The 24,733-nt window shown below is 46.9% G+C and overlaps 1 protein-coding gene and 1 non-coding gene across 2 annotated transcripts in view; both read right to left on the bottom strand.

The window, feature by feature from the left end:
- SRCAP (Snf2 related CREBBP activator protein) overlaps positions 1–21,157 on the bottom strand; it is a 34,978-nt gene extending 13,821 nt beyond the window's left edge. The window contains 25 exon segments of the mRNA XM_049638652.1: positions 1,493–2,991; positions 3,331–3,597; positions 3,816–4,001; positions 4,274–4,438; positions 4,919–5,203; positions 5,412–5,541; positions 5,543–5,678; positions 6,080–6,249; positions 7,736–7,922; positions 8,014–8,150; positions 9,839–10,031; positions 10,147–10,316; positions 10,544–10,680; positions 11,476–11,653; positions 11,756–12,084; positions 12,170–12,358; positions 12,853–12,942; positions 13,083–13,173; positions 13,800–14,080; positions 14,196–14,418; positions 15,170–15,310; positions 15,553–15,738; positions 17,270–17,521; positions 18,886–19,148; positions 20,182–21,157. Coding sequence (XP_049494609.1) covers positions 1,493–2,991; positions 3,331–3,597; positions 3,816–4,001; positions 4,274–4,438; positions 4,919–5,203; positions 5,412–5,541; positions 5,543–5,678; positions 6,080–6,249; positions 7,736–7,922; positions 8,014–8,150; positions 9,839–10,031; positions 10,147–10,316; positions 10,544–10,680; positions 11,476–11,653; positions 11,756–12,084; positions 12,170–12,358; positions 12,853–12,942; positions 13,083–13,173; positions 13,800–14,080; positions 14,196–14,418; positions 15,170–15,310; positions 15,553–15,738; positions 17,270–17,521; positions 18,886–19,148; positions 20,182–20,320 — 6,024 coding nt within the window. The 5' untranslated portion in view covers positions 20,321–21,157.
- LOC125928691 (small nucleolar RNA SNORA30/SNORA37 family) lies at positions 13,264–13,392 on the bottom strand. The gene has a single exon (XR_007459745.1). It is a non-coding gene; the product is annotated as a small nucleolar RNA SNORA30/SNORA37 family (small nucleolar RNA).
- Positions 21,158–24,733: the final 3,576 nt, after the last annotated feature.

Below are 24,733 nucleotides of genomic sequence, written 5' to 3'. Positions count from 1 at the left end.
AGCTCTGAAAATAAAGGGAGGGGCACCTGGGTGGCTGAGTTGGTTAAGCCTCTGACTCTTGATTTCAGCTCAGGTCATCATCTCACAATTTGTGAGTTCGAGCCCTCCAGCGGGCTCTGCATTGACAGAGCAGAACCTGCTTGCGATTCTCTCTCTATCCCTCCCTCTGTCCCTCCCTACTCCATCTCTCTCAAAATAAATAAACTTAAAAAAAGAAAACAAAAAAAAAAGGGGAAGAAAAGAAGAAAAAGACCAAGAAGGCCTGGAACGATTTTTTAGATCTTTCTTCCTGTTAGTTCCTGTGTTATTTACTCTCATTTGAACTGTAAGCTGAACTTAACCAAACATATACAGAACCATACATATGACAGGAAAAAAAGCAGCTATCACAAAGCTCATGAAAGGACAGGGAACAGAGTTCTTTTATTGCCCACTTAATCACCGTGAAGGTTTAAAAAAAAAAAAAACAAAAAACATGACCATCACTCAGAGGATCATCTTTAGGGAACTGTATTCCATGACTTCCCTCAGAAATTCAAATACTTAATAAACGCAATGGTTCTAGCAACCAAAAAAAGTCTATCTCTGTGGAATGCCTCCTGTGTGGAAAGGAGAAAGCAACAGAGTCAGCACATCTGAGTTCTCACAACTCATGTAACCTTTATAATTTATAACATCATATAGTGGGCTAGTTTCTTCATCTATAAGATGGGGCAATTAGATGCCAACACTAACTCAACAGTGAGCAAGTACCAAAAAGACCAATAACAAGACAGCCTTGAACATATCAGTAATTCATAGTTGTAAAAGCACATTAGGGAGGCACCTGGGTGGCTCAGTTGGTTGGGGATCTGACTCTTGATTTTGGCTCAGGTCATGATCTCATGGTTTTTGAGTTCAGGCCCCACATCAGGCTTTGTACTGACAGCATGGAGCCTGCTTGGGATTCTCTCTCTCCCTCTCTCTCTGCCTCCCTTGTGCACATGCTATCTCTCTCTCTCAAAATAAATACAAATTTTAAAAATATTTAAAATAAATAAATAAAGGCACATTAGGTCCTCAGGTACCCCTCTGAGAAAGACAGAATATGGATTATTATTTTTTAAATGTTTATTTTTGAGAGAGAGACAAGAGTGCGAGCAGGGGAGGGGCGGAGGGAGACACAGAACCCGAAGCAGGCTCCAGGCTCTGAGCTGTCAGCACAGAGCCCAATGTGGGGCCTGACTCCACAAATGGTGAGATCATGACCTGAACCAAAGTCAGACGCTTAACCAACTGAGCCACCATGCCAGAATATGGATTACTATTCCCATTATACAGATAAGAGTACAGGCCCAGGGACTTGTCCAACCGCACACTCAAGCATCAGGTTTACAAAACTAGGCTTTGTAATTTACCAAGATAAAAATGACATTATTCTATTCCATCCACTCTACCAACACTCCAAAGAAACCCAACTGCCTTCCCTCTCCTTTGAGGCAATAAAACTTACCAGATAGAAAGGGGAACGAGGTGGTGGTGGGGGTTGGCGTCGAGGCCGGGGACCACTGAACGAGGTAGCAGTGGAAGGAGGGCTGGGGGGACCTGGGCGCAACGTCAGTGTCTCAGGCTCATCCTTGGGAACAGGCAGCCGGGATACCATGGTGACAGGCAAGGGAGCAGCGCCAGATGCCGAAACCACAAGGGAAGGTGCCTGGGAAGCTGGGGCCTGTGTTGAGACTGGGGCCAGCGCCAGAGTCTGGGCTGCAGCTGGACCCAAGGTGGGCACCGGAACTGGGGCAGGGCTCAAGGTCAATGTTTGCACTGAAGCTGGGGTTAGGAGTGAAGCAGATGACGATACCGGAGCCAAAGTCAGCGTGTGAGCTGGGGCTGAGCCCACTGGAGAAACTGGCGTCAAAGGGGGAGCCAGAGACAGCGTCTGAGATGGACCCAGTGGTGGTCCTGGTGCCAAAGACAGTGTCTGGGCTGGAGTTGGTACTAGGGATGACGCTGGAGTCAATGACAATGTCTGAGCTGGAAAAGGCCCCTGAGGGTTCCCCATTCCCAAAGAGAGGGTCTGAGATGGAGATGAGCCCCCAAGGGTGGATGCTAAAGTTGGGGCTAAGGCCAGTGTCTGTGTAGAAGCCGGGCTTGGGAGAGGTGACGGAACAGGGGCTGGTACCATAGTCTGAGTTGATGATGGAGCCAACACAGGAGCTGGGGCTGGCACCAGTGAAGAAGCTGAAGCTAAAGGAGTTCCTGGAGTAGATGAAGAAGCTAGAACTGGAACCGGAGTCTGCGATGGAGCCAGGACAGGAGCAGGACCTGGCGATGGGGCCAGGACTGGAAGAGGAGCCAGAGAAGGAGCTGGAGAAGGAGCCAGGATTGCTGTCTGTGGAGCCACCATGGGAGCCAGAGAGGTGGCTAGAGCCTGAGATGCAGAAGGTGCTGGAGCCAGAAGGGAAGCCTGAGCTGGAGCTGGATTTGGTGCTGCCGGAAAAGGGCTGGCCAGAGCAGAAGCTGGTACCAATACAGGTGAACATGCTGGGGCCATGGCTGAGTTCAACCCTGGAACATGTGAAGAGGCTGGAGCCAACAACAGAGGGTGACCAGTTGCCTGAGATGAAGACAGGGATGGAGTTGTGGCCAAACCCAGAGTCAAAGCTGACGCTGATGGGGAAGCCCCAGCTGGTGCCAAAGAGGGAGGTCCAGGAGTCGCTGAGACAACAGGTGCCAGTGTTGGAGTCACATTGGTCAACAGAGCCGGGCCAGAGGCCGAAACAGGCAAGGAGGCCGAAATGGGGATGGTGAGTGGAGCTGAGGCCGGGGCAGGAGGCGTGGTAGAGACAGAGATGGGAAGTGAAGATGACACTGGGATGGAGACTGTAGAGGACACAGGACTAGCAAGGGGAGAGGAATTGGGAACCGGCATTGGAGAAGCTGGCCCAGGGAGTGGGGACTGCACGGGGAGAGGAGAAGAGATGGTCAAGGGAGCAGCTCCGGGTGCTGAAGCTGTGGAGACAGAGCATGAGTTAGCCCCAGAATTCTTTTCTTGCCCTATTATCCTTTCCCTTACCCCCACACTTCACGTGTTTCCCAGAAAACATTCACTCCCACACCATGAAGTCAAAGATTCAAGGAATCTGACAATTTAACATTTCCTTTCCCTCCAATGTTCTAAGAAGTAAATTCTAAAATGAGGCAAGGGCTTGGCAGCCTAGTTCTGGGGCCTACTACAAAGCAAGTCAGTATGCTGTTAAACAAGGAATCTGTTGTGACTAAGAAACCCCTCGGGGCCACCCTATCTCCATTCCTGGCAAAAACATCTGCTCTTAAGCCACCTGGACTCACCACTGACTTCAGGCGAAGGACTGTGGACCAGCTTGAGAAGGGGCCTCACCAGAGTGGACGTGGGAATGGGGGCTCGAGCAGTACCCAGAGTAGGTGTGGGTAGCCGGCCAGGGGTTAACGTGGGGCGTGGAGTCAACACAGCTGGAAGCCCAGAGCTTGGAGGCCGGGGTGCTGGGGCCAACGGAGGAACAGGAGTCAGTCCATCCCGAGGGGCCTGTCTCACTACAATCTTCACCACGCCTGTATTATTCACCATGGTTGGTGGCACTGCAAGAGGAAGCTACATTGAGGGGAAGGTAGAAAAGAAACAAGAGACCCAAAGGATGGAAGAAGTCCAGGGGCAGGAGAGGGCAGCAGACAGATACTGGAGATACTGACAAGGGAAAACAACACTGAGGGAAGGCTGGACAGACAGTAGCCCAGGGCATGCCTGAAAAGACCAAGGCCAGCAAGGGCTAAGTAAATAGGAAGGCCAGGCGCCTCACCCTGGTTAGCAGCAAGCGGAAGGCTGAGGCCAGTGGGGGCAAGGGTGGTGCTGGGGGTCGAAGAAGGCAGCACAGAGACAGGGGTGGGGCCAGGGGTCGGGGCCACGGCCTGGATGAGAGCCACATGGGCAGGCTGGCTGATGAGGTGGTGCTGCCCCCCTGCTGACACCAGGTGCACCACATTCCCTGGGTTAAGGGAAGAGAGAAAGAAAGAGAAGCAGCTATCAGCCGGAGGAGAGTAGAGGCAAGGGCAAGAGGAAAAGGAAAAAACAGAGAGGGGATAACTTCTCTAGAATGACCTCATCCCTTTTTCAAAAGACCCCTTCCAAACATTCCCCTGGGCCCCACCCACCAAAAGCTAGGGAAAGAAACATAAAGGCTGACGTTTGAAAAGAGCAACAAAAACAGAGACAAGGAAGTGGAGAAAAAAGGCAGGACAGGGGGTGGGTTTTACCTACTTTGCAGCGGGCGGGGCTGCCCCACAGCAAGCTGGCGCACCTGCGCACCAGTCAAAGTCAGCTTGTTGCCCTGGATCTGGAAGGTGAGAGGTTTGCTTCCCCCTGCACTAGCCACTGGACGCTGTGCCAGTGAGGCCAACTGCCCGATGCTGACCACTTCGCCTGCTAGGAACAAAGAAAGAGTCTAATGTAAACAAGGGTCATCCTAATGCCCCTTCACCTGATGAGGCACAAGCCTCCAATTCCTCCAATCCTCCCCCTCAATTTATCAGGTTCCAACAAACTCAGCTTTTGATGTGCTACTCCTTCCAATCCCATTTGTTTGCCTAGCAATCTCCTTTACGTTCTCTAATGGTCTGCCACCATGCTGAGTTTATCACCACTCCCAACTCTGTGCTGCTCTTTTACCTCAAATAACTTTCTGCTGCTAGGTTTATCACAATTTACACATCTCTGTGTCATCTCCCTTACCAGCCTCAGGACTCGACAGCTCTTACTTGATTATGAATTTCCAGCACATGGCAAAATGCTTTATGTACATTAGCTACCTACTACTTTCACATTTCCTGGCTTTTCTCCAACCCTGTGGCACATAAACCTTTCTGCCAGCTCAAGTCTTTCACTCACAGACTCCTGAGAACTTACAGGGCAGGCGAGCTTGCATATCAGGAGACAGGATGAGGCGCTGTGGCGCAGGAGTAGTAGTCGGCACTGCCGTGGTGGGAGCAGCGGCTGTGGCGGTAGAGGTGGTGGTGGCGGCAGAAGGGAAAGTGTAGCCCGGTGGCACTGTCAGAGGCTTCAACAGGCTGGATGAGCCTGGAGGTGGGGCAGGGCTTAGGCGAACAGGAGCAGGTGGGGCTGGCTTTAGGGACAGGGTTGGTGTAGGAGGCCTTGAGGTCCCACTCAGGACCCCCAGGGGGGATGGCAACACTGTAGACACAAAGCAAACACCTGTCAGATATACCCTAACTAGAGCCTTAGCCTGCTCCCAAAAGCCTCCATGCACGCTGCCAACCCATCAAACAGCACACCTATCTCCAATCCAGCTTCCTCATCACTCCCAATTTCATTATTTCTTCCCCAATCTGAATAATATACATGAGGTACTCCCCAGCATCTTAGCCCCCTGGTAACTCACCCTGGGGCAGAGGCCCACTGTTTGGCTGCAGTGGAGGCAACACAACGGGGCCAGGAGGCCGTGATGTTGGAATAAGTGGGGGCCCAACAGGCGAGGCTGACACCATCAGTGGTGCTGGCAGCACTGGGGGGGGTTGGGCCAGGTGGGGGCTGGGTGGAGAGCTCAGGGCCTGGAGGGGGTCGGACCGGGACAGGGCCCAGGGGCGTCCGTGGGCTATTGACCACCACCACTGTCCGGCCTTCTTGCTTGGGCACTGGCTGCAGCATCCTATGAGGACAAAAAGAAGAAGGTTGGTAGGGAGAGAAGGAGAATAAGGTATAGGGGGAAAAAAAAGGAACAAGGAAAATGAGGCAGAAGTATATGACAAGGTAACAAAAGCAAAGGGGGTAAAGGGAAAGGACACAAAGGAAAAAAGGGAAAGGAACTTGAGATGACTGAAAAGCACCAAGCAAAGAAATGGAGAAAGATCAGTGACAAACATGAGGGCCCCTCCCAGTTCCCTCTTCTAGTTTTTCTCTCCCCCAAATCCTTCACAGTATTTTGCATCAATCCCACATAAACATTCCAGCCTAGCCTCCAACTCTCTCCTTTCCACCCCAATTTCTGCCCCCAGCTAGCTTTAGCCACTTTTTCTAGGAACCCATCCCTTTATCCCTCAGCCCTGGTACCTGTTGACCTTCATCTTGACTGGTTTGGGCCGGGGTGGGGGGTCAGGAGCAGTAGCCACCTCTAGCAGTACCCGGCGGGAGAGGCGGTGCCGGGGTAGAAATGTGTCAGCCTCATATCTAGAGACACGACCCTCCAGGCCAATAAGATCAAACCGACCCATGTCTATCCGCTGGTACAAGAAGGAACACAAAAGCATGGTGTCAAAGGGACCAATATGGCAATGATTTCTTGGATATGACACCAATAGCACAGGCAACAAAAGAAAAAAAAAAACTGATAAACTGCACTGCATCAAAGGATCCTATTGACAGAGTGAAAACACGAGCCATAGCATGGGACAAAATATTTGCAAATCATGTACCTCATAAGGGGTTAATATCCAGAACATATAAAGAACTCCTACAACTCAACTAAGTGTAATTTAAAAATTGCCCAATTAAAAAATTGGCAAATATCTTGAGTAGACCTTTCTCCAAAGGAAATCTATACAGTAAGTACATGAAAAGATGCTCAACATCACTAATCATTGGGAAATGCAAATCAAAACCACAAGGAGGTACCCCCACCTCACACCCATTAAAAAGATAGCTATTATAATAAAACAGAAAATAAAAGGTGCTGGCAATGATGTTGATAAATTAGAACCTTTGTGTACTGCTGGTAGGAATGTGAAATGGAGAAAGCGCTATGGAAAACACTATGGAAATTCCTCAAAACATTAAAAATAAAACTACCATATGATCCAGCAATTCAATGTCTGGGTATGTACCCAAAAGAACTGAAAGTAGGGACTCACACTGATATTTGTACACCCACGTTCACAGTAACATTATTTGTAATAATGAGAAGATGAAAATAACCCAGCTGTCCCTTGATGAATAAACAAATAAACAAAATGCAATATATATACACACACATATGTGTGACTACACATAGATACACAAAGATACAGAACAGAATTATCCAACTTAAACAAAGAAGCAAATTCTGACACATACTACAACATGGATGGACCTGAAAGACATTTTGCTAAGAGAAATAAGCCAGTCACAAAAGAACAAATACTATATGATTCTATTTAATAGTCAAACTTCTACAAAGTACAATGGTGGCTGCCAAGGGCTGGAGGAAAGGGGAGAATACAGAGTTACTATTAGTGTGTATGGTGTTTCAATCTGGAAAGATGAAAAAAGTGTTGAAGTTGGATGGTGGCAGTAGTTGCATAATAATGTGAATGTACTCATGCCACTAATCATATGCTTAAAAATGGGTAAAATGGTAAAACCTGTTGTGTATTTTATCGTAACAAAACCAAATGTTTGGGGGGGAAAAGCAACCAAAAAGAGGGAAAGGAACAGGAAAACAAAACATTGTAAGTATTACTAATATGCTAGGCACTTCCAAAAACATTAACACAATTTTCACAAACATACCACAGATAATAGACCTTGTAATCAGTACTTTCAAGGGCAAGCAAACTTAGGGTTAGAGATTAATAATTAGCTTGCCCAAAAATCACACAGCTAGAAAACAATGAAACTGAGGGAATAGTGCTGAGATTACAGGGAGGTAAGGATGCAAAAGATCGGACGGCAGCCTAAAGAAAAAGATGCAGGATTGGAATAGGGCCAATTATCTTGGGAGCAACTACTTACCTGGAGGGGATGGACATCAGTGGCCCTTAGCACCAGAGAGGCGGTGCTGAAGCAGATTCCTGGGGTGATGAAAGGGGAGGTAACAGGTCGAGGGTCAAACAGGTTTGGATGATTGCAGACTTTTCGCAGCTGCATCAAAATGTTGATGACACTCATGAAATGGCCTGTGGCTAGAGTCTCCTTAGTTCTGGGAGAGAGGAAAAAAATACATGGAGCACCCTGACAGTCACATCTGTTCTAACACAGCATCACAGGGCCCACCCTCTGTCCTCCCTTACGTGGTCTGTGCCATGAAGTCATCATAGAGACATCGTTGGCGCTTGGAGAGCCGGCAGCGGATAACATGCTCATATTTTTTAGGCATCTGCTTCTCAACATCCACCTTAACTCGGCGCAGCAAAAAAGGCCGCAAAACCTAAAAGCAAATAAGCAGGTGGCTGACAGGAGAAAAATGGGCACTGAGCCCTAACCTAGCCCCTCTAGCTGGGTCTTGGCCTGATGACCAGCAGAGCACTGGCTTAACCCTTCAGTAAACACTCATGAAGTCATGAAGCCATGAAGCATGCCAGGAACCAATCACACAAAGATGAGTCAAAAGTAAGCCCTCTTCCCAGGACTTTACTACCTGTTGAAGGAGATATGCATAACGATGATGAGGACGACACTAACCTTAAAAAAATTATTACAAAAACAATGAGGGCAGAGCAACTAACTCTGCAAGAAGGATGGCTCAAATTACACTTCAAGGAGTAACTATAAATCTGCAAATATTATGAAAGTAAATCCAGGAGACAAGCTGAAAACAAAAACTGTGGCAGTGACTACACCATACAAAACAAAAGGCAAATCTGAAAATCCCAAGAGGTAAAACCGGAGAGGACATTGTCTTTATGTGCATTTATTCTTTTTTTTTTTTAATTTTTTTAATGTTCATTTATTTATTTTCAAAAAAGGGAGTGTGGAGAAGGTGCAGAGAGAGGGGGAGAGAGAGAGAGAATCCCAAGCAGGCTCTGCATCACCAGCATGAAGCCCGATGTGGGGCTTAAATCCATGAACCACAAGACCATGACCTGAGCCAAAGTCGGACACCCAACCAACTGAGCCACCAGGAGCCCCAGGACATAGTCTTTAAATTGCCATGGAAGAAATGAAAAATAGGAATAAAATGAAGGAAAGAGATATAACTAAAAACCTTTTGGTTTCTAGTTTAATTTACGAAAATGATGGTATGATTGAACAACATGGAGTAGATACAGTAGGCTCTAAGACTTGAGTTGTTTGACTTAGAACAGAATGAGTTCAGGAGAAACTTCCAATTAAAGAAATCAAGTCAGGGGTGCCTGGGTGGCTCAGTCGGTTAAGCGTCCGACTTCGGCTCAGGTCATGATCTCGCAGTCTGTGGGTTCGAGCCCCGCGTCGGGCTCTGTGCTGACAGCTCAGAGCCTGGAGCCTGTTTCAGATTCTGTGTCTCCCTCTCTCTGACCCTCCCCCCCCACTCATGCTCTGTCTCTCTCTGTCTCAAAAATAAAAAAAGTTAAAAAAAATTAAAAAAAAAAAAGAAAGAAAGAAATAAAAAAAAATAAAGAAATCAAGTCAAATTTAAATACAAGTTGACTGGTATAGAGAGTCATGAGAATAAAAATACACAGAGGATCTTTAGGCCTTAAGATATGTCAATTGAGAAAAAAATAAAAATAAGAATATTGAGACGTTATTGAGACAATATTGAGAATATTAAAAGCTGGACAAAGGAAGAGGAGCCAGAGAAGACAAAAGAAAAAAAGAAAACAAACAAAAACAAAGAAAAAAGAGATCCTGATGAAAGCTGAAGAAAGCCCAGCAAGGAAAAAATCTAAGCAATGACTGATCAGCAGTGTCATTCTACTCAGAGAATAAAGACAGAAATGTCACCATAAGGAAAAAAAAGGTAAAATGATGACTAAAATGAGGTCACTCAATTTGGCATTGGGTTAGTCACTAGAACGCTGCTACTTGACAACAGCGAATTTAGCCCAGCACGGACTTTCTCTCCATAAAGGTTTTCTAGGTATTGCCCTTCATTCATTATTCCCGATACCCCTGACAAACTGTTATAGGCCCTACCTTGTGGAGACGTTTGACTAGACCTTCATTGTACTCTTGGCTGCCCTCAATCATGCCAGTTAGGGGGTTAGAGAACCATTCTTTAAACTCGCGATGAGACTGGAAGACATGGGGCATCAAAAAGTGCATCAAAGACCACAGCTCCATGAGGCTGTTCTGCAAGGGAGTTCCTGTGAGGAGTAGGCGTCTCTGGCTGCAAAGAAACAGAGGAAATTAGAGGGAAGATGGTCAGCAAGGTCCCAACCTTCCAAGCATCTCACCCTTCAGGTCAAGTCAACCCTCCTACAAACCCCCATTTCCATCTCTACCTGTTGAAGTTGAGCAATGACTGCCAACGCTGCGACTTGAAGTTCTTGATGTTCTGAGCCTCATCCAGAATGAGATAGCGCCAGTTCTTGCGGCGGAAGGCTTGGTGGTCCTGCAGCACCAGCTTATAAGACGTGATACACACATGGAAGGCATTGGGCTTGGTCCAGCCCTAAGGTATTAGGAGAAAGCACCAGATAGTGGGGTGAAAAGAAAAGAAAGGAGAAAGGGAAGATATGCTAAGGTCCTCAAGGAACATAAATCAGACTGGGAGAAAGACAAAGTCCCAGAAGCAGAAGGGAGCAACAGAAAGGGTAGGGGGAGAAGCCCCTCCGAGGAAAGGGCCTAAGAGTAAAAGAGCAATCATTTGGGGGGAAGTGATCACATGGAGGGGCAAACCTGCCGCTTGAGCTTCCTCTCCTTCTGGGCTCCATAATAAGTGAGGATTTTAAAGCTGGGGCACCACCGTTTCAGCTCCATCTCCCAGTTCAGCATCACACTGGTGGGGACAATGATCAAATGGGGACCCCAGTTACCTGTTTAGCAAAAGAATGAGAGATGTACAGCATGATGACTATAGTTAATAATACTGGATCGCATATTTCAAAGTTGCTAAGAGGGTAAATCTTAAAGTTCTCATCACACACAAAAAAATTTTTGTTAACTACATGTGGTGGTGGATGTTAATGAGACTTACTGTACTAATCACTTCACAATGCACACTAGTATCAAAACATCATGTTGTATACCCGAAACATAATGTTGTACGTCAATTACACCTCCAGTTAAAAAAACAAAATAAACTTAGAAAGATTTTAAGCAGGAAAAGAAAAAAAAAAAAAATGAATGAGAGATGGTAAGGAAATATAACTTTGGGAGTTCTTGGGTTTTTTTTAATGTTTGTTTACTTTTGAAAGAGAGACAGAGCATGAGCAGGGAGGAACAGAGAGAGAGAGAGGGAGACACAGAATCCGAAGCAGGCTCCAGGCTCTGAGCTGTCAGCCTGACATGGGGCTCAAGCTCACAAGCCACGAGACCATAACCTGAGTCTAAGTCAGACGCTCAACCAACTAAGCCACCCAGGTGCCCCAAACTTTGGGGTTCTGTTCTGGTTCCTGAGGTATAACCCTGACCATTCTGTCCTGATGGTCCTTCCTAAGAATCCTAGCACTTAAGCTAACATCTTTATAGTTACTAACCAGAGTCAATGAAGCTACTAAAACAGCAGCAAAACAGTGAGTGTTTTACCATCCTGCAGCTAGGGTCACCATTAAACAAGCTTTGCAGGGAGCTGGCCAAGCAGCCCAAGATGAAAGGCCCTGCCTTGTTACCTTTTTCACAGGCCAAGTGGGCAAGTAGGGAGATGGTCTGGATTGTCTTGCCTAGCCCCATCTCATCAGCAAGAATACCATTAAGCTTCTTCTCATACATAGTAACCAGCCAGTCCAGCCCAATGTGTTGGTACTCTCGGAGCTGGCCCCGCAGGAGCAAGGGAATGGGGGTCTTCACCTGGTAGGAGGAAGAGAGGCATCAGGGTAGAAATGAGGTATCAGTCGCTGAGAAACAGCAAAGTCAAGGTAAGAGAAAACAGAAGCTGGGGCCTGGGAATACCTGCGTAGTGGCCAAGGTATAACCCTTGGGCTGAAGACTTTCAGCTGCTGCAGCGATGTCAGTAATTTCCTTCTTAGGGCCTAGAGTAGTGGCAGGCCCTGGGGTGGGAGGCCCACTGCCCCCATCTGCCTCGCTCTGCTCTTCATCCCGGGCAAGCAAGTACTCCACCCCGAAGTCATCATCTTCCTCCTCTTCCTCATCTGCTTGGCTCTGTGATCGAGACTCCTCAGATTCCTCAGACTCAGATTCCTCTGATTCTGAACTCCCGCTTGTTTCTTCCTCTTCTGAATGCTCATCTTCCTCTTCCTCGCTCTGCTCCTCAGCAGATTCTAAAACACAAAACGAAGGCTAAGTGCTCACAACACCTACTCCTCCAGTGTCTCCCCTCCGATGTGCCCATGACCACACATCCACCTGATTGACCGCTACTATCCTCTTGAGGAACCTCTTCAGCTTCTGTAGCCCCCTCTGGTTCACAGTCAGAGCTGTTAGCCTCAACCTCATCTTCATCTTCCTCTTCACTACTCCCAGAGCCTGGGGCAGAGGCATCAGAAGCATAGGCTCCTGCATACTGCTGCAGCAGCTCCTCCATAGACAGCTCACCTGGAGAAGAAACGAAGGATAAGCTTTTGGGAACTTCAAGGGAAAGGGGGCAAAGGAGAAAGGGAGGTCTGAGTGGTGCCAGATCATTTTACCTAAGTTTCTATAGACACTACTAGGCCCAGGTCTGAAGGGAGGTGAAACAGTTTACTTTCAGCACCAGCTACTAAAGCCAAGCCCCACAGCCTGGGCTGGAACCATGGATGCTGCTGCCTCCCGCTGTGAAAGATAGTATCAAACTAAACCTCTCTTTGAGGTTCAAGTCAAATAAGCTTCTTACATTAGTTCCACTAAGCTGTCACATCACTTTGTTCAAACTTACATCACACCCAGTCCTCAAATTCTATTTATAATTATTTGTTGACATCTGTCTCTGTCATTAGACCTGGAGTTCCTCCAAGGGGGATAAAAAGTGTCTTATTCATCTCTGTATCCCTGGCACTCTGCACAGAGGAGACACCAAATGGATGTTCAGTAAACGTCTGCTGAAATGTCACCTTCTCGAGCCAACTCGCTCAGTTCCATGGCATGATCCACCTCCCCTTCCAACTGCTCCTCAGCTGCTATAGTATCCTCTTCATCCTCCGCTAGGAAAGAAAATAAAGCAAAATCAATGGCAACAGAATCATAGAACACAATCCCAGTGGAAGACAAGAGAAAACATGAAATGGTAGGTCCAGACGATTCAAAGAGTAAAGGGCAACAGGACAAAGAGAACAAGCCTGACCTTCATCCTCATTGGCAGTAAACTCTTCGTCATCCTCATCTGGATGCCAGGGCTGTTTGTTGCGCTGTGTGACAGAGGGTGAGGGCTTCACCTGTATGGCAAAAGATAAAAAGGGAGAAGACCTAAGGTTAGAGCAGCAGGAGAAAGGTACAATGTTGAACATGATATCACAGAACAGTCTCTCTGTCCCACTGAGTGACAGCTGCCACTGGCACAGTCCCAGGGCAAAGATGCAATCAAGGGTTTTCTTTCAGCACCAGCTACCAAATCCTGGCCCCACTGCCTGGGGGAGGACCTGTGAAAGTGCTAGATAAGGCCCCCAACACCATCCCCATGCGCTCACACATATGGAGAAAGAGAGAGCTTAGGTCCAGAAAAGACTTCAAGATTATCATCCCAGGTCCAAACCTACAAACCAATAGGGAGTATTAGGACCATTTCACAGAAGTGGCAAGAACCAGAGTTATCTTTTCAAGACCGTGAGGCAATTAAAGAGTACAGTATACTCTTCCATTACAGCATTAGGAAATGCCCATCTCAAAATACAACTTGCCCCAAACCCAGGCTCTTCCATATCCATCCCCAAATGACAGCCAATCACCCTTAACCAGGGAGGACTCCTGAAAACCACAAATGATCTTACAGACCAGAACTCAGTCCTTGAACCTCTACCTCTGCTCCCACTCTGAGCCCTTCCTCTACCCATTCTCCCTATACCTTTAACACTTGAGAGGGCTCTTCTTCTTCACCACCTTCTTCAGGCCCATCTCGAGTGTCACTGTCACGAGATGAGGGGGTTCTCGAGGGGCTGGAAGGCCCTCCTAGCAGCTGAGGGGGAAGGGAACGGAGCAGCTCTTCCAATGGCAATTCTCCCTCACGTCGAAGCAGCTCAATCTCACGCCTCTGGGTCTCTGCATCATTGCCTTCCTGTTGTTCTTCAACCTCAATCGTCTCCTCATCATCCTCTTCCTCCTCCTCTTGGGGTTGGAAGTCCCCATCTATAGCAGGAGAACAAGGTCACAAAGTCCACGGGGCCCTGCAAGCCACAGGGTGGGTTTTCAGCTCTGGAAAGGGTACATGAGGAAGAGTAACAGAGCCAAAGAGGACACACACCTTCATCATCCAGCCTGGAAACCGGGGGTGGAGGACTAGAGGCAGCTGAGGAAGAGCCAAGGCAAGGGGAAGAGCCAGCTTTGCTGGATGCTAGTGGCTGGTTGAGGCTCTGAGACAAAAGGTCTGAGTACTTTTCAGTTTGCCCCACAATGAAGTCCAGGTGCAGGTCCAGAGCTTTTTTACGCTTTTCCTCCAACCGGGACTGTTGCTTGAATTGCACCACCTGCCACAGCATGAAATGGACGGTCACTAAAATATTCATGTATTCTTTTATCCAATATTTAGGGAAGCCTCCTCTACGCTAGGCCCTGAGCTGGCTTTCCAAGAGGGAAGAGCTAAATGACCCTAAAGGTGCTTTTGATGAAAGCACAAAGGGAGCACAAGAAAGAGAAGAACCAGTTTAACTTCAGGCAGCAGGGAAGATTTACAAGTGTATCTGGAGCTGAATCTTAAAGACTAAGTACGTGTTCCCTAAGTGGAAATGAAAAGAAAGGCATTGCTTGGCAGCAAAAAGACCATAGGTAAATTACCAGAAATGTACAAAAGAACAATGAAGTGGAAAAGAGAAGTTAAGGAGCTGGCAGGAGACAAAACTAAAATACAGAAAGAAACCTGGTAGTACTTGAGAAACAACAAACAATATGTAAGAACAATTTGAGAACTTTGATGTAAATATTTAAGCAGGTAAGTAGTAGAGGTTTAGAAAAAGCATGCTGAATGCCCTGCAAAGGACAGATGGCCTAGAGGGATCAAAAAGTCCTATTAATATTCCCCAAAGGCAGGGCCATATTTTTCCACTGTCTTTCTTCTTGGCACTCAACACTAGAGACATCCAATACAAAACAGAAATGTCATTAGAGTTGTTTGAAATTAGAATATTCACTCTCTCAAGGAGACGTTTCGACCATTCCTGCTACCATGCTACCCACCTAGGACACCTAAGGCATTTCCCTTTCCCAATCCCTGCTGCCGACCTTCTCCACATTACTCCAGAACTGCCTGACGTCCTTGGCCATGGTGGAGGCGATTCGGCGTAGCTTGGCCTGCTCTTCCCTCCGAGCCCGCTCTTCTTTCTGCCGCTGCTCCTCGTGGTGCCGGATGACCATGCGCACAACCTGTGGGAATGAGGAACCAGAGTGAAAACTCCAAGGCCAGTCTCCTATCCCTTCCTCACGTCAAGAACGAAAACAAAAATCAAGTCCAAGACATTTGGGAAGTCAGAGCTTGCCTCTTGAGACTATGGACATTAATATGCACCCTACACTGTTCTGTTTGGTTGCCTTCCAACAAACCCACGTATAAAGGAAAAGGAAACCTAGAAAAAAAATATGGAAGGTAGGCTCAGTTGAGGACATACCTTACGGGCCACACCCCGTTTCCAACGACGCTCCTGAGCAAAGTCAGCAGAGAGCCATTGCATCTCCTCACATAGATAGTCCCAGTGGCCTTTGGGGCGGGGAGGCTCGGGCACTTTAGGCAGCCTCTTCAGTGACCAGAAACCCTCCTTCCGCAGCTCAGCAATCCGAGTCTCAATCTCAGCCTCCTAATGAGGAAGAGCTAGGTCAATCAAGTTACTGGACATAAAGTCCACCTCAGGAACATAGGTGAATTCCTGGGCACTGATTACATACAAGCACTGTCTGAACTGAGTGTTTTATGTCTGTCTTAAGTCCACATACCAATACTACAAGGTAGGTATTACAATCTTCACAGATGAATTAAAAAAAAAAAATCAAAGAGATTAAGCAATTTACTTGAGATCACACAACCAGAAAGTGGTAAGAGCTGGGAATTCAAAATACATCTAATGAGTCTAGACACCAGAATTCATATTCTTTCCATTATTTCACTCAATCTCCACACCCCATGAATATAGGAAAGACATGGGGCACCTGGGTGACTCCGTCGGTTAAGCGTCCAACTTCAGCCCAGGTCATGATCTCGTGGTTTGTGAATTCGAGCCCCCCATCAGGCTCTGTGCTGACAGCTGGGAATCTGAAGCCTGCTTCTGATTCTGTCTCCCTCTCTCTCTGCCCCTGCCCCGCTCACTCTCAAAAATAAAACTGAACGTTAAAAAAAAAAAAAAAAAAAAAAATTGAATATTGGAAAGACTTAGAAAAATGAAATCCATGGGGAGCCTCCAGAGAAGCAAGGAGTATATGCTTCCTTACAGACTAGATAGAAAGGATCTTCATCACTGTAGAAATCTGCTTGCCCAAGAGTATGTTCATGCTTAGAAATAGGTTACAAAGCCCCACATACACAATCCTGTTTGTTTTTGAAAAACACTTTTATAACAATGTACACTTTTTTGTGAAAATACTAAAAGATTAACAACAGTTTTTGTGATAAAAAAAATTAACTTTCTATAATGGTCAAATTTCATAAGCAATACGATGAAAGCACTTGAAACTTTTTTTATTTAACAGAAGTGACTTAAAAAACTCAAGACAATTGCCTTTATTATGCTTGGCCTCTCCTGACAAAAACTAAATCAGAGGAAATTACAGCCAGAAACGAGACAGGGAACTAAATGGCCTGACAGTGAAGGAAACATTAAGAAAGACCTGGGTATTAGACCAATGGCTCTCAAATTTAAGCATGCATCAAAATCATCTGGAGTGCTTTTTAAGTCAGATTGCTGGAGCCTACCCCTCAAGCTTTAAATGGATAGGTAGAAGAGAGGTACCAAGAAACTTGCATCTCTAATTTCCCAAGTGATGCTGATGCTGCTGGTTCAGAGACTACACTTATTGCTAGGTAAATAATAGGGGCTAGAGGACAGAAATGAGAAGCAGAAACCAGCAAATGTCCAGAGCTTTATATTTGACATAGCACTTCTACGTGTATTTTCTCCTTTAACACAGACCTCGTAAGTCCATGAACTATTACACGATGTTTACTTTACAGAAAAGGAAATGAGGTTCAGATCAAACAACTTGCTCAAGATCATGTAAGTTAAGGCAAAGCCTATACTCTAAATCCACAAGGAAAGAAATGTAAAGGGCCCATGGGACAGAGAAGTTAAAGAAGGAAGACTCCCAAAAACTCTCATAGGCATTTCCAGTACATACATGCTTGGCCTGCTCTGCAATCTCAGCATGGCTCTTCTCCCACTTTGGGCCTTTGTTAGCAAGGTCAGCAGCCTGGGGTAAGCTGAGTCCCTCCAAGGGCACTGTGGCACCATCTGGGGGCCCTGGAGGTCCATCCAGAGAGGAATCTTGAGCTATATGCTGGGGAGAGATGCCACCTGCCCCACTAGAGGCTGGGGAACTGGATGAGGCAGGGGACACAGGATTGCTGCCTGTCATGCCGTCCGACACCATCTAGAAAAACATAAATAAAATGAATGCTTAGCACTGAGCCAGAAGTTCTAAGCATATTATTTCATTCTATCTTCACAAGAAAAAACTACGGAGTAAATTATCAACCTCATTTTTATAAACACAAATATTTGGGACGATCTTTTCATAAAATGTTAAAGATAACAGAGCCAAGTTCACAGATACTTGGCATGCGAGAGGAATTAGAGCCTGACATTTACACAGTTCCCAAATTCAAGAATAATATTATAGCATATAACTTCAAATGCTAATGATCCTTTCAGAGCCTCAATGATTTCACTCACATAAACAACTCTCTATTCTTCCCTCATTTACACAGCAAGTATGGCAGATTCACCTATTAAAATAAATTTAAGTTACCACCATGTTCAAAAAGCAACAACAGGGGCACCTGGGTGGCTCAGTTGGTTGAGCGTCCAACTTCAGCTCAGGTCATGATCTCGTATGAGTTCAAGCCCCACATCAGGCTTGCTGCTGTCAGCACAGAGCCCACTCTGGATCCTGTCTCTGTCTCTGTCTCTCTCTCTCTGCCCCTCTTCTGCTCACGCTCTCTCAAAAATGAATAAACATTTAGAAAACAAAAACGAAGATCACCTAAACCTCTTTAGGTTCCTCATCAATCTTGGGAGTTTCCTTTACCAGGAAGGTGGGAAGGGAAGGAGAGAGGAGCTGGTAACTGTTCTCAAACACCCACCTATTACTTTGCAAGGTACTGCACAAACAATAATAAGTAGAGAACATGGTCTCACTTAAATGCTGATAGTGAGAACACTCATAAAAATCACTCCAGCATATTAGCCTCACAGGGTGCCACTGAAATTCCTACCTCAGTTAAACGACAAACAACTGTATGTCACAAAATTTCCCAGGTACACAGAAAAATTGTAAGTATTAAATCCATACCCATCAAAAGCCACTCTATGCAAATCTAGGTATGTCTGCTCTCAAAATCCATGTTTCTTCTACTCCTGCACTTCCTTGGTATGAGAAAAGAGCAAATACCACACACCATCCATAATGCTTACGTTGCTCCAACTTCTAAAAAATTATCTATTCTCAAAGCTCACAGTCTTAGGAGCATGTGGTTTCAACCTCCATATCCAACCTGGCCTAATTCAACCCTTTTCAGGTAACAAAAGGTTTCCAAACTCAGAAATCAACATTACACTAAATGTCAAATAGAACATATCTAACAGGCTTGATGGTCAAGCTGACCACCAAAAATTTTCCAAACACAGACAGTTAGGATCATGGAAATGTGGCTAAAACTTGCCATATTTCTTCTGCATCCGAGCTAATAGTTTACAAAAGCAGAAGCAGAGAAGGAACCCTCCCCACTTTCAAACCTGTGTCTGCAGGACTGGGAGCTGAGGGTGAGCAGGGGAGGGGCTGCTCTGCATGGTCCCACTCCCAGGCTCCTCTTTGGACGCCTGAAGAATGACTGGGTCGTTATCACCACTGCTGCTGGCCGAGGGGCTGGCGTCCGGCTGCAGGGCATGCTGGGAGCTGGCCTCATTCTGGGCCACCGGCCACCGGGACCCGCCTTCCAGGGCCCGGGGCCCACTAGGGCGTCCCAGCCTCCGCTCAGGTCCACCGGCCTCTGGAGCACCTTAGGTAGGGTTAAAAGAGTAGAAATGGGTTTTAAAAAGATGAATAAATCCTTGGGAAAAAAAGGATGCTGGGGTGGTTCAGTTCTTTGAGTATCCAAATTTTTTTTTTTTTTAAGTTTACTTATTTGTAGAGACAGAGAGAGAGAGAGCAAGAAGAAGAGAAGCAGAGACAGAAAGAGAGAATCCCAAGCAGGCTCTGTCCTATCGGCACAGAGGCCAAGATGGGGCTCAACCTCACCAACCATGAGATCATGACCTGAGCTGAAATCAAGAGTCCGATGCTTAACCAACTGAGCCACCCAGGTGCCCTGCGTGTCCAACTCTTGATTACAGCTCAAGTCATGATCCCAGGGTTGTGGGATCAATCCCCACATCAAGCTCCACACTGAGCATGGAGACTGCTTGAGATTCTCTTTCTCCCTCTCCCTCTCCCCTCCCCCCAACTCACACACACATGCAAGTGACTCTCCAAAAAAACCCACAAAAAAACAAAAAAAACCCCACAATCACATTGAAGAATCTATAAATGAACAATGATTATGGTCTACATTTCTTGAGCATCAACTATGTGTCATACTTTCTTAAGCACTGACTTGATACGTTCTATAATCCTCACAACTATCTTGTGACCTAAACACTTCTCACACCTTAATAAATCTTTATTTAGTTCCTTCCATATACTGAGAATAGAAGCATACAGAAAAGATCCCTAACCTAATTGAGGCATTCTAACATTTTCCCTCTTTTATAATTTAGGAAGTCAGCACACAAAGAGACCCAAGTAACTTGCATAAGGTCACACAGTAATAAGCTAACAGAAAGACTTAAGCTGAGGTAGTCTGATGCCAAGACCAAGGAAAATGTGCTACTCTCCTTGGTAGGGCTAGGGTGATCAGGCCTTTCTCTATCCACACTCCCACTTTTGTTGCTGCACCAATATCACCAAACCAAAAATACTGACTTATAATTTCTCTCATCTCAAATATCTCTCCTATTAGCATCAACACAAAAAAATGGTGTATGAACCCTCACCTGTGTGAGCTGAGACCACACCCCCTGTGAAAGTCTGTACTTCCACGGTGCCGCCGTACTGAGGGAAATCACGCCTGAAACAAACAGAGGGAAGGAAAACAGAGTGAGAAACGAATCCACATTTACCAACAACATCCATCAAAACCTTCTTTACAGTAACTTTTGAAGCATTTAAACATACCCGAATCGAAGGCTGAAAACAAGAGAATTAAACAGTAGTAAGAAAGGCTCATGTTTCAGAAAAATAAAAGCAAAATCACGGTTTGCGAAAACAGAACTCCCTAGAGACATAAGATTCTGGCTAGAGGAGGAGCACTGTAGTGAAGCAAAAAAAAAAAAAAAAAAAAAGTTTAAAAAGCTTAAGTGTAAAAGGCTACAACCACTGAATAAAAGAGCAAATAACAAAGTAAAACAAACAAAAAACCTGTCACATCCAGAAGCTCAAAAAGACATTGGCTGCCTGGCAGCCTGCTCTTTCCAGTGAGGGTTGAACAGAATCACAGAATCCACCCTTCCTCAGGGCAGAACCCCGTAACTCCTATACCTGCGCCATGAGACACTTCCCCAAACACAAGAACTGCAGCAGGAGACATTAGAGGAGAAATCAGAAGAGAGAAAGACCGCTCAGCAAAGAACCATGCCCCGGAAACAGGCAGGGTAAACCCACCAAAGGCCCGGAAGTGTTTCCCCAGTGTTTAAGGAAATTCCTTAACCACGGAGCAGCCTTCGATTCACTCCTTCCTCCACAACAGATTCACAGGACCCGAACTAACCAGAATCCAAGAAGCTTGAACTCTTGACCCCCAGCTTCACTGCTGTCTCCCAACTCCTTCCAACAGACTGACCCGACGTGACCCCTGACCTCTGCCCCAAGTCGCCACTAACCCTAAGATAGCCCCGCCCCCTCCCGGACTCCCACCCCACCCAACGTGCGCGACAGACTGGGGGAGGGGCCCGCGCGTGCGCGACTGGAAGTGGAGAGAGCCGGCTGCGCGCACCGCCCGGGGGCTCCCGCCAGAGCCCAAACCCACGCACGCAAGGGTCGCAGGCTGGAAGTCTCTCATCCCTACCCGTCAGGGAGCCCCCCAACACCAGATCGCGAAAGGCTGACATAAGGGAGGGTTCGTGCCGCCAGGTCCTGGTTACTGACTGGATATGGTGGGCGCGCGCCCCGACTCCTCATCCCACGCCCCCCTTCCTCTTCCCGCGCGCCCCTGGGGGGGGGGGTGCCTGGGGTTGGTGGGCGGGCAGGAGCGCACCTGGGTCCGTCCTCTCAGGGCTCGCTCGCTCGCTCAGGCACGCGTGCGCAGACGGGCGTGAGGGGAGAGGAGATGCGCCCGGGCCCAGTGCTGGCCGGCCTGGCCCCCCTCAGCCTGTCTCTATGGGCGCGCGCCGACAGCCTCGCGCACCGGCCCCGGGGCCCCGGCCGAAGGTGCGCGCGCAGCACCCCGGGAAGGTGGGAGGAGAGGCGGTGGCGGAAAGATGCGCGCGCAGTCACCCGTCAGGGGAGGGGGAGCTGTGGGGCGTCCGCCATCTTGTCTCCCTCTCCTTACCTGCGTCCTCGGGGGCGTGCGCACCACCCCCCCTCCCGCCGAGGAGGGGGGAGGGCCCCCTCTTGGCCGCCGCCTTCGCGGCCTTTAAATTCCCCTGGGGCTCGCGGCTACTGCCGCCGCCTTGCTTCCACTGCCTCCTCTCACGGCACAGAGATGCGGACGGTGGGTGGGAAAAATGGGAGACGCTACTCTCGGCGAACCGCCGCCGCCGCTTCCGAGGCCCCACCAAAATGGCCGCCGCCGTCTCGGCCGCCACCACCAACACCACCACCACCACCACAGCTCTCTATCGCTACCGCCGGCGCGGCCCGTCCTCTCGCGAGAGGCAGTAACTGGACGTTGGGGAACGGGAAGGCTCGCGTGCTAGCGTAGGGCGCTGCCCGAGGCGCAAAGCATACTGGGAGTTGTAGTCCGCTTGGAGGATCCGCGCTTGCCCCGCGGCACAGCGTCTTTATCCTCCACCGGAGAACGTGCCTGTGGAGCTGCATTGCGGCTGCCAATTCGGACCAGTCTCCCGTTTTTTAATAGATCACCCAGAGAGCTGAAGCAATATGTCAGGTGTTTTCAGCAAATTAGCAGTAGAGCTTGGGCCTCTGGATTCCCAAGGCAGTCCACTTTATAGAGAGCTGCTTCGTTTTGCGCAAGGGTGGTATCCCCAATAGCTCCCAAGCAACTATATGCCATTTGTTGGCCAACTTTCTAGGTTAAGAACTCCTTTGAGATACCCTCACCCCAGGAAATAATAATAACAGCTCCCTTCTGTTGAGACCACTTTGTGCACTAATTCTCTTTTAATCCCAACAATGCTCCATTTTACAAATGAATTGAGGCTCCTAGATTAACCAGTGACAGAGCCCAAAGCCAGGGTTCACAGCCACACAGCCTAAATCACAAGGACACACACACACAATTTGCCACCTAAAGCCCACCCTAAGAGTCAGGTTAGGAAGCCCTGAAAAAGTTCTTCAGCTCCTCTTCGTCCACCCAGTTTAGCTCTTAACCCATTTTACTCAAAGAGTTGATCGAATCTGTGTCACTGATTTGGACCCATATTTTTCTTACAGCAACGATCAGGGGTTGAAAACTCAAAAACCTGTACACCTGAAACAAACATAACATTCTATGTTAATTGTACTTCAATAAAAAAAAATTTTTTTAAAGAAAGTTCAAAAACCTTTAAGAGCCGGCACAGTCATGTAAATAAAGTGAAGAGGGTCAGGTGAGGAATATGAGGAACTGGAGACCACATGCTCTGTCCAGAGAGAACAGCCGCTGTTCAAACGACTGTTCCAGTCACCCTGCAGAAATGGGGGCCAAAATACATCTAAGAGTCAAATTCAGCCACAGGCTGCCAGTTTACCAACTCTGGCCTACGCTGAAGTCTCAAGACATATGGAAGCATCCAGGACAGATAATTTGATTGAAAAAGTGGATGAATGTCCATCCACTTAGGTCCAGTTCAAAGTCTTTTTTTTTTTTCACACCAAGTTTACAAATTTCTGAGATCCCATCATAGAATCACACTGAGCTACCAAGAGCTCTCACATCTCTTCCCATAGGAGATTTATGGGAAGAGCCTTCCCATAAATGTTCTCATCCTTTTCCAGCTATTCTTCCTCCAGAATTCAGCTCAAGGGCCACAAGCCCCAGGTGATCTGCTCTGACCACCCCTAGGCTGGTTTAATACTCCTCCCATAGCTTCCTGGGTTTCATAGAGTACTAACTGATTGCATTGTATCTGGATTCATGGTCTGTCCACGCCACCCCAGAAAGTATTATTAACGCCTTGAGGATAGGAACATGGTTTATACATGTAAATTCACTATGCCACTCTCAGAAAGATTATTCAGGAAATTTATTAGTGTGAATTACTTGTATTATAATACTTGATTAAAAACAAAATAACTGGTATTGGATTCATGAGCACAAACTGAAAATAAACCTCAAATCTCTTCTATTTCCACGACTATCATCCTGGGCCAGCCATCATCATCTCTTGCTTGGATTACCCATGAGCTTCCCACATCCACTCCTGTCTCCCTTTACTTCATTCTCTGCATGGCAACCAGAGTGACCGTAATGTATAAATCAGATCATATTGCTGTCACGCTTAAGATCCCCAAATGGCATCTTAGCTCACTTAAATGAAAGCCCAAATTATGTGTCGTGACAAAATCTCCATAGGGCTGACATTATGAAGAATCTAGGCACAAGAGTATACACATGCGATTCCATTTATATGAAGTTCAAGCAGGCAAAAGTAATTGATGTTGCTAAAAATAAAATATAACCATTGAGAGAGAGACGGATTTTAATTGGGAAGAGCCACAGCTCCCTAGGGGGATACTAGAAATGTGTGTCCTGAGTTGGTAAACTATGGTCCAAAGAGCAAGTCCTGTCTAGCGCTTGTTTTTGTACAGCCCACAAACTAAGAATGCTAACAAGTCTAAATCACAAGTCTAAGAATGGTTTTTACATTTGAAAATGGTTGAGGAAAAACCAAAAGAAAACTCCTTTTGTGACACATGAAAATATACATCATTCAAATTTCAGTGTCCACAACTAAGGGTTTATCAGAACCCCACCATACCCATTCATTTACATGGCATCTATAGCTGCTTTCCTGCTACAGTACCAGAGCTGAGTAGTTGCAACAGAGGCCACAGGCCCACAAAGTCAACAATTTTCTATCTGGTACTTTACAAAAAAAGTCTGCTGACCATTATTCCACATCTTAACGTGGATGAGGTCATTTCCATGGGTATATATACAGGTGTAAACATTCACTGAGCTGCGCGCTTAAAGTTTGTATACTTTATATACCTCAAAGCATGTATTTTGTACTTAAATTTTAAAAATAAATAACCCTACAAGATAGGACCCCTGCCTACTTTTTTTTTAAAAACCTCATTTACCCCTTGTTTGCTATACTGTAGCCATCATGCCCTGCTCCAAAACATCCAACAATTTCTGCTTCCAGAGCCTTCATCTTTATTGTT

The sequence above is a fragment of the Panthera uncia genome, chromosome E3 (genome assembly GCF_023721935.1).
Source record: "Panthera uncia isolate 11264 chromosome E3, Puncia_PCG_1.0, whole genome shotgun sequence".
NCBI lineage: Eukaryota > Metazoa > Chordata > Mammalia > Carnivora > Felidae > Panthera > Panthera uncia.
This window is presented reverse-complemented; position numbering and strand designations above follow the sequence as displayed.